This window comes from Seriola dumerili, unplaced genomic scaffold (genome assembly GCF_002260705.1).
Source record: "Seriola dumerili isolate Sdu_G_001 unplaced genomic scaffold, Sdu_1.0 BDQW01000017.1, whole genome shotgun sequence".
Lineage (NCBI taxonomy): Eukaryota > Metazoa > Chordata > Actinopteri > Carangiformes > Carangidae > Seriola > Seriola dumerili.
The window spans coordinates 5,587,843-5,597,805 of record NW_019174272.1 but is presented as its reverse complement, the minus strand read 5'-3'; the positions used below and the strand labels follow the sequence as shown (position 1 = coordinate 5,597,805).

General features: G+C 39.1%; 1 protein-coding gene across 1 annotated transcript; it reads left to right on the top strand.

Annotated features, from left to right (window-relative positions):
* Positions 1-734: 734 nt before the first annotated feature.
* Positions 735-6,267, top strand: LOC111229582 (ES1 protein, mitochondrial). The gene is made up of 7 exons (XM_022755959.1): positions 735-921; positions 1,019-1,071; positions 1,150-1,263; positions 1,398-1,529; positions 1,662-1,754; positions 5,724-5,889; positions 6,016-6,267. Exons 1-7 carry the CDS (start codon positions 805-807, stop codon positions 6,148-6,150), a joined length of 810 nt encoding a protein of 269 aa, XP_022611680.1. The 5' UTR covers positions 735-804; the 3' UTR covers positions 6,151-6,267.
* Positions 6,268-9,963: the final 3,696 nt, after the last annotated feature.

Here is a 9,963-nt window from a genome sequence, read left to right as displayed (position 1 = left end):
AAAAAAAAAAAAAAGTGGTCATAATAAAGTAAATGCCATATTTTGCCTCACGTTTGTCATCTGTAACTCGACACTGAATCTTCCACCAAGTGCAGCCTGTAGGTTGGAGCTGTGGTTTGGATTTAATGGAATATTGACTTTGACATTTCCGTCTGACCGAGGTATTTCTGGGTTTACCGTCTAGACGTTGTAGACGCAACTTGGCATTACAGTGAGTAAGAGCCTTACTACCTAATAGACTTTAAAGGGCATACAGTATGCTTTGTACTGTATAAAGGCATTGTATATACTGTATTGTAAGAAGCATTTTCAATAACTGCACACAGATGCAGAGTGTTGTGGGAAAGTCATCAATATTATTATAATTATTAGCAATCTGCCCTGACATGTAAAACTATAGTTTTAAAGACATTTTTTTTTTTGCATTGTTTCTGCAGCTTTCTCCACTCAGATACTACGTCAAGAGTTGAAAGCTAAATGGGTCAAGATATTTCATGGGTAAAAGCACTACATGTTTATCTTACTCTCCAAAGCTAAAGTGCCATTATGTGGCCAAATAACTTAAGTTAATCAGATGAATAAACAAGGTATTAATAGGGAAGGGTGTTCATGAGGTGAATAGGTCAGTCAAGGCTTCTGAGAAAATAGAGCTTACAGGGAAACGTCACTTGGCCACACTCTAGTGGTATATATACAGACAGCCACAGCAGAATAAATACTACAACCATCTAAAGTCTTTACGGGCTCGGTGGCAAACTGTTGAGTCATATTTTCCTCCTAACACAGTGAGACTTAATCTAAACCATGCTGGCAACCAGGACTTTGCTGTCCAAACAAACACTGGCTGTTCTCTCTCGCCAGCCTGCCTGCTTTGTTCACCACGGTGACTATGGCAATTGGGGAAATACCAATGTTGCAGTGGTAAGTGAAAGAAATCAACAAAGCATCAGGCAACAAAAAGGTAGGCAAAATTCTAGTCTGGGCATTATTGTGATTTGTGAATCACAATGTGTTCCAGGTTTTCTCAGGATGTGGCTGGTGGGATGGGACTGATGTCCATGAGGGAGTCTAGTGAGTATGAGTCAGGACAGGAATATTGCATTAACATATCGCCGTGCAGAGATGGTAACTCACATCTCTTGTCTTCAGCACCATGTACCACCTCAGCCGTAATGGTGCTCGCTTCCAGATGTTTTCTCCAAATCAACAGCAGATGCATGTGATGGACCACATGAGAAAGCAACCTGGCTCTGGCGAGAACCGGTAGGCTTGTTAGGAAACACTGATGGATCTGGGTCCCAGAAGGGTCCAGTGACTTATGTGAGTTTGTATGTTACTCATCTGAATTGACTAATTTCACAAGGTAGTATTTATGATTATTTCTGGCCATTACACAGGAACATGATGACGGAGTCAGCTCGTTTCAGTCATGGTCAGGGAATGATGCAAATGCAGGACCTGGCCAAGTTGGATGTCAACAGCTTCGATGCTGTCATCTTTCCTGGAGGCCATGGTATCACCAAGAATCTGTGAGGATGAATTAGATGCGAAGTAATCGCTGTGAGGATATGGAGTGTAAAATAGAGTAAAACGAGATAGAATACAAGCTGGCATGGTGAAGATGGAACACTAATAGTCGAATATAACTCTCAACTCTTTAGATCCTCTTTTGTGAAGGATGGCAAAGACTGCAAACTGCATAATGATGTGGAAAGGGTGCTTAAAGACTTCCACCGTTCACGCAAGCCTATTGGGTATGTATCACCTAGTCACTCTTAATCTATCAGTGCTGAGGGAGCAATACTGTAAATCACTATTTATGTGTGATGAGTAGATTCAAATAGCAGGGGAGCATTCTTTTATTTTTGATAACAAATTTTGGGCAACACAGTCACTTAAAATTAACATTTTAAATCTGAACATGAGGCAAAATTGCAGACTGTCATTGACTGGTACCATACTTTAAATCAGATTAAATTAGATCACATTAGACTAGATAAACACCAGATTTAAACAATCCCTATAATTGAATTGGGACATTGGAGCAGCTGTAGAAAGGAAAAAGTGAGAATACAGATTGAATACTTAGCTTTTATGGATGGAAAAAAATAGAACATCAAAATTTAAATTTTCCAGAATGTAAATTGGCTGTAAATTAAAAAAAAAATATATATATAAATATAGATAAAAGAAACTCTTATTACCATTGCATTAGAATTTAAACTGTGATATCATCTGAATTTTATTTGGTTTCACATGGTCAGTATGGTGTTTCCTAGACACTACATTTTACTTTTACCACATATACCACCACTAAAAATTATTATTCCAACACCTATGGCATAAACAAAGGTGTGAAGCAACTCAGTGCCGTTTTGCTTACACATGTGCATTTGTGTTTCATGATAGTAAAACTATATATTCACAAAAATATATATTTTTTAAATCTAAAATATAGAAATGTGATAAAAAAAATCTGCATTAAATAACTGAACTTGAAAGACTTTGGTTTCAGAAAGTGTGTAAAAAACAACGTATTTGAAAAGTCGCCACATTGTCACAGACTGCACCAAATTTAAACTTCAGCAGAACCTTTGCTTACACTGTCAACAGAAATCATTAGAGTTTTTAACATTTATATTTCTTAAAAATGCTCTGCAGATCAGAAATAGCTCACTCTGATTTTTTCAAAGCATACTGTGGCCATACTGTGTCTGTATGTTGTGGTCATACAGCTACTCGATGCATTAACTAACTGTATCTGTGGCCTGTTTACTGAAAAATCATAGGGGAGACACATTAATGGAATAGAAAAACTAAACAGCCTTTACTCCCCATGTTTGTGGGACATGTAGAATACACAGATGACTATTTGACTGGTTTATGATTTAGTTTGTCACTGTAACAGCCAAATATCACTCTCTTTTTTCACTCTTTCTATCATTCTTCATGCGTACTAGTATCATCTGTCAGTGATCAGAGCAGACACAGCAGGAAGAGCAGGTGCAGTGAAATCACTCTTTACCCTCTGAAGAGGACAGTGCAGGTAACGGCGCGACAAGGAGGCAGTGAGACCAGGCAAACTAATCCACAGGGTTAAAGCAGGCAGGACAGAATGAAGGCAACATATAGTATGTGATCTGACTGATCCTTTAGGCTGCCACACTGGCACAGGGGGACTGATGGGGTGATGAGGTGCAGCTGTGCAGACAGGTGACAGGGTCAGGAGAGAGGACACCTGGTGGCCAGATGTAGAATGGAAGGTCTGAGATGACAGTAGTTGCATGATTACAGGAATTAAAGAGTGGAGTTGGAAGTTGAGGAGGAACAAGAAGAGGATGAAGCAGCTTTCACCATGACAACAGAGGTTTATTTGACTTAGAGCCAGCTAGTGTAATCCTTTCCTATTGCCATTTATCCCTGTAAAGAGTTTAAGAAAATAAAGATTATTTGATCAAAAATGAAAATACAATGTAAAAATGATTAAGAGCAATGACAATTATCAAACATGTGCAAAATGGATGTTGCTGTGCAATGTAGGAGTCAGAATTATCACTGGGTTTCACATGTTGCTGCAGCAGACAGATGCCGCACTGCTTTCAGATACACCCAGTTCCATTGTTCTGTTTTGTCAGAGCTGTAATTGCTGTCTTGTTAAAGTGATCTGTCGACAAAACAAGCAGCGTATAAATTTAGAACCACATCATCTCTCAAAGCAGTAATTTAGCCCTTGGTGACAAACCTTAAGACAGCCCCTCTGCAGCCCCCGCCACAGTGCAAACTGTTCCTCTGTTCATGTGTGTCCTCAGATTTCATCAGTGTTTCACTACTGTTTGATTTAGGAGAATAAAAGACAAGATGTGAATCAATTGGTTACACCCTTACCTAGGAACTGGTTGTTGTTGGGTTTTTTTTACAATTTATTTGAAAACAAGCATGGAGTAAATGTGCTATACTTCCTGAGCTTCAATGAAGCAATCCTGTTAGTTCATAAGGCATTACTACAGTGAGCTGTGGTTTTACATTGCCTTGAAAGTCTTGGTTAATTCCATATACAAGCATCTTATAAACTTGATGACTCAACTTTTAAATGCACCAGTCTCACAGTCCTGGTACACTTGAACAAAACAGAGCCATTTTTAATGTTATTAGTAACACCTGTGTTTTTCCTACAATGAAAAAGGTGTAAATTTAAACAGCTGTTTCAACTGCCCAGCAAAATGTACACCATTCCCTTATGTAGACTACATAGTGCAGCAGATAAGCATGTATATGAAAGGTATTGTGCATTTTATGACTAAAGCATGAAACTTTCTCCACTGCTTCTATTAACCATTACGTTTATTTTCAGACATGGAGGCATTTCAGATATGACCCCCAGGACGGGGCAGAAACCCCTGGAGCAATGAATGTAGTCCAGACCAAACTAGCATGCTAGCTTAGAGTGTTCACTAATGTACCAGCTAGTCATGTGATTCCATACAACACACTGAAGTTGTCAGTGTTTTTAACAAGCTATAGCTACCTTAAAACCCTGGAAATGATGGGCTCTGCAGTCCCCCTGCAAAATTGGTGCTCTAAGCAAAATTATGTCACATGGCCATAGCAGCAAATACGCATGTTTATGCAATTTTGGCAAAGATGATTATAATGGAGAAATGGGGCAAAAACTGGAGAAATGCAATGCTGAGGTCAATGACCTCTCAGCGTCACCGGAGGTCAGATACAAATCGCCTTCACGTCTGAAATAAAACCTTGGGATATGTAGATTATATGATGAAACTTTTATGCTTTAGTCATAAAATGCACAATTGTCAATTTGCCCCACTAATCTGCCCCACTAACAAGATGTGACTGGACTGTACTGCTGAAGTCTCCAATAAATAAGTATAAGCATAAAATAGCACCTGTATTTCTTTAAAGGCACAGCACACCCACACAGGTGTTTCCACTTCGGCTGATTACATCTACGCTCAGGTTCATGCTGGGGGAGGAGCGATGCTGACAATGATCTGAGGTCACCAAACTACATATCTTTGCCGCTTGCCCCTCCCCTCTCATTCTATTTCTGTGTTTCTGGTTTGTTTTTACTGTCAAGTATCCAATGAAAATAACTGGAGCGTGATAGTGATATGAGCACACACCCACACAGGTCTGAGAGAAGGTCCAATCATGTCCAGGAAGGGAGAACTCCTGTGTGGGTGGACCATACTGTGGGTGTGTGCACGGGGGTTTTAAATAACGTGCTGTTACATCAGATGTGGTCTAAGACTGCTGTTTAAAATGTGGAAAAGGGATTAAAGTTAATTAAGTTCCTGTTGGCATCAACTCCAGGTTCCTTTGTCATTGAAACAGAAGTCATGTCAGGTAGCAAGGACAACTACTGACTTAAACTACACTGAAAATTCAGTTTAATGCTGCTAATCCCACTAAAACTGCACAAACTAGTGTGTTTTCGTTCTCCCTTGGTTTTATTTATTGGCAAATGGTGATGATAAACAGCTGACAGTCTGTATTCTTGTCTCATTCAGCAATAGTAGTTTGCTAAGTGAGACACTGAGCTTCACACTGCTTTCCCAGTGCTCTGTGCTGGGAGAGCTTTTCTTTCTCAGGCTTTGACTCCCTCCTGTTTGATACTGTTAAGGCAATTACTCTCACACCCTGATCAGTCTTAATCTTGACTTAATAAAAACCTCACAACACTTGTCTGCTCCTGTTTTCAGACTGGCCAGCATGGCTCCTATGCTGGCCTGCCGTGTGCTGCCCGGCATCGAGGTGACCATGGGCTATGAGCGGGACGACAACACTCGCTGGGGGAACTGGCCTCATACAACCATAGTGCAGGCCATAAAGAGCATGGGCGCACGCCACAATGTCCGCGAGCCATATATATCCTTTCAAAAATCTCTATTTAATATGTGCATTGGTTAACAAAATCTACTAATATTTGTGTTCATGTTGTCGTTATTTTTCTTCCGTATTACTTCCTGCTTTGACCTTAACCTTTTCCTGCACGAAGCCTATGTGGATGAGAAGAACAAAGTGGTCAGCACCCCCACCTTCATGTGGGAAACAGAGTATCACTATCACTATATTTTTGATGGTATTGGAAATATGGTCAAACATGTCATGCGTATGTCAACCAAGTGAGCTGAGACAATGAGCCAGAAAAAGCAATATAGGAAGTTGGTGTTGATACACAACATACATGTCTGTATTGTGATGAATTCTTACCTGAAACAATATAAATGCTTTAGTTAAAGAGCAGTTGGCTTGTTGTGTGTAATTGATGGTATTGGGTTATATGGATAAACACGCCACATGTATAGTAGGTGAGCCACATGTATGAGTCCAGGTAACATCGACAGAGAGCAGATCTGCACTTATGGGTCATTATCTATTCACTTTGACCCATGTTTGGAACTGGAGACATAATTTCTTAATCATGACAGGCAGGGGGGAGTTCATTGTCCTCACAGTGACACTTCTGTGTAACAGTCAACGTGATCAAAGCTGAAGGCTGACCTTGTAAACAAAAGGGTCAGTACTTTAATGACAATTGCTTCTAATCTTTTGTCAGTTTTACGTAATATTACAGATTTGGGATCAAGACAAAAACACCAAAACAGTACATTACAAAATCTACAAACATACGACGAACAAACCAATTATGTGTCTTTTGGACTAAACCACTGAATCCTACACTATGTTTTGAGTGCACACATACGGTTCTCCCTATTTTCATTCTCTTAATATCACTGACTAAAACTACATGAAAACTATCAGATGTTGACTCTCTCATCCAAATCCTTGAAATAAAAAGTAATGTCATGGACAGTTTCTGGCAATGTTGTGCAATGTTTCCTTGTCACATCCTTCTGCATCCTGCAGTAAGATGGCTCATTTCTCCCCTAGGATAACTCAGTATCAAACAGTATGCCAAAACACAGGAGGTAATTTAAGGATGAAAATAGCACAGTGACTCTGTCAACAACTCAGTCAGTTGGTCCACTACTTCAGTCCAGGATGATATATTTAATAATCTTATATATATTATATATAATAATATATAATTAGACATTCATGGTCCCCAGAGGATTTATCAAATGATCCCCAGACTTTTACTCTACCATCACTAAGGGATTGATATTTTTGGCTTTTAGTGAAATGTCTCAGCGACTACTGGATGGATTATCATGAAATCTGGCACAGATGTTCATGTTCCCCTTAAGATGAACTTTAATCGCTTTGATTATTCTTTGACTTTTCATGTAGCCTCAACTTCAGGTCAAATCCCCATCAGCCTCAGCTGTACTAGTACTACAGCAGCTGTAGATGGTGAACATTGCACCTGCTAAACATTACAATGTCAGCATTGGCGCTTCAAGTGTGCTCACATTAGTATATAGCTCAGAGCAATTCTATATTTAAGGCCTTACAGAGCTGCAAGCGTGACTGTAGATTCTTACTTTCTTAGTTTTAGGACTTTTTACAGTGTGTATGGATTTCCAAAGCAAGTTCATGAGGAGAATTTAAGAACTGGAGCGCAAAAAGGAAGAGACCTTTTAAGCCTGCTTCTTTATGTGGCTAACACAAAATATGTGATTGCTATACTGACACAACCATGTACACTGAATATGGATAAAATGGTTTCACTGGTGAGAACCACACCACACAAGTGTGTGATTGAAAGTTAATATGAGAGAAGTATCTCCAGTGTTGTGCCAGCCAACCCTAGCTGGTACCTGGATAGGTGAGAGTGGTATGCACAGGTTTCACTGAGAGAAGAAGAAAGGAGGGATAAGAGAATAAATGAGTGTGAATAGGAATTGGCAAAGGAAGGGATGAGAGGATGGATTAACCAGGTATAGGTCGGCTTGACGGATTATCACAGGTGTAGCTGTGCTCTGGAAATGAAGTTAATGAGTTGACATGATCAAGTTAAAGAGTGAGAGTAAACGAAGTTCATTGTCACATGCTGTCCCTCAAAGCACTAAAAAGAAGCAACGCTCACTCTTTCTGGTACATTAAGAATAAAACAATTTATTCATTACAAACATATAAAAATGACAAAAACAAGCAGGTGGCAAGATATAAAAATTTCCAGTTTGTACAAAACTTCCAAACCCATCATCAGAAATGCATACTCACTCCATATGAAGAATTTCATCTGGATTATAATTAAATCTAAAACGAACGCTGAATCTCTCCAAAGTATAGCTACAAAGATATCCTTTAAATCTGTTTGTCAGGTGATGTACAAAAACAGCTTTTGTCATTTTTCAGTAAAAAACAAAAAAAAAAAAACAGGTTAATGGGCACAAAATTCATAACAGACTTGTAATTCCAATACAAAATCAGAAGTCAATGGAATATTCACAGTGTTGCCTTCACATCCGTGATGTGAATTGTAAACATTGTTGCATATTGTAACTCACCTCAGTAAATATACAGAAATATTTATCATGAGCAAAACTTATGTCAAGAAAACGTTCAATCATTTTTAATCCTCTGATCAGTTTTGTCTGATGAGTGTGTCGGCTCAACCCTTCCAGTGTCAATCAACTAATATACTCCCAACAAAATATATAAGGCAAAATTTGTTTCCCCTGTTTTACAGTATCTCTTATTTAATCACAGAGGAACGTTTGACAGATTCAGGTTAAGTAAAGTAGCATTTTTTCATCTGATGAAATGATGAAAAGGAATATACAACAGCAGGGTCCATTTACATTAAGGTACATATAAACATTTGTACAATTTGAACAGATAGTAGGAGGTTATATGAATAAAGTCTCCACGGGGGAACATTACTGTAGCAGATAACATGTAGGAAACATGAAATGAATTCAGGGAACCAGCAGGTAAATCACAGTGGCAAATAAACAAATTTTTCTCTTAAATACAGAAAAGTATTGTTTGGAGTTTCAGTATAAAAGTTAGGGAGCATGAACTGATAAGCGCTTTTGTATCAAAGTACAACAGTCAGAGCTGTCTAATCATGTGATCTTTAATTACTATTAGTTCAGTACTTTTTGTCATGCTCAGAGGGAGATGGTGGTGAAAATGCTGTGAGCACTGTTTGATTGGGAACACAGACAAACAGATGCTATCTTGGACAGAGACTTACATAATTGTCATTAGCATCCCTTTATTATTAAAGGGAAGTGTTTGCAATAGAAATGAATTTGAAATACAGCCTTCATTGTGTAGCATACAGCATGCTGCTGCTTTTACAAGCGGGTCTTTCTAAAGTCTCTACAGTAAACCTGTCTTAGTCAAGGGTAAGCATTTCATTTCTCAAAGGAGCCCTGCGTTCCTGATTGTCATGGTTTAAACAAAACAAAATCCCCAAACGAAGTTCAACGAACTTCTTATAAAAATAAATAATCCCTTCTCAGCTTCATTATGCAAAGCACAGTGGAATGAATATGTCATTTGATAACAACTGAGGAGTTGCAGTCTCTATAAATTGCTTGACTTTAGTCTGCCGTAACAGAGGATAAAAACTTTAAACAATGAGTTCTTTCACATAACAAAGCTCCAGCGAGGTGTGACAGTGTCCAGGACCACAGTGCTGTCGTCTGTTCATTAAAACTGCTATTTGGTGTCTGTATTTGATATACCTGTGAAAGATAAAGAGCAGAGCAGCATTAGAGAACAGTCCTTAAAAGGGACAAGGTTAAAACACGTTAACTATAAATTGAGCAGCATAGGTTTGGGCATGCGGAAATTCACTGCAGATGGATGATACAGTATCAGGCAAGAAAAGGATGCAGGCAGGCGAGCAGTGACAGGTGGAAAAAAAAGGAAAGAGGTGAGAGGGCAGGCAGAATAACGGACCGAGTTACGCTGCTAGAGCAGTGCGGAGTTGGAGTCAGAATCTGAATCGTGGCCAGGGGTGAGACAGGGCTCACGGTAACAGATCGATTCCTGAGCCCGCTGGTACTCTTGGTACTCCTG

Bases quoted from the DNA above. Each gene is read 5' to 3' on its own strand.
- LOC111229582 (XM_022755959.1), top strand. From the start codon at position 805: ATGCTGGCAACCAGGACTTTGCTGTCCAAACAAACACTGGCTGTTCTC. The intron at 1,755-5,723 runs GTATGTATCACC...TCCTGTTTTCAG, and splicing joins CGTTCACGCAAGCCTATTGG to ACTGGCCAGCATGGCTCCTA. The intron at 5,890-6,015 runs ATATCCTTTCAA...CTTTTCCTGCAC, and splicing joins ACAATGTCCGCGAGCCATAT to GAAGCCTATGTGGATGAGAA.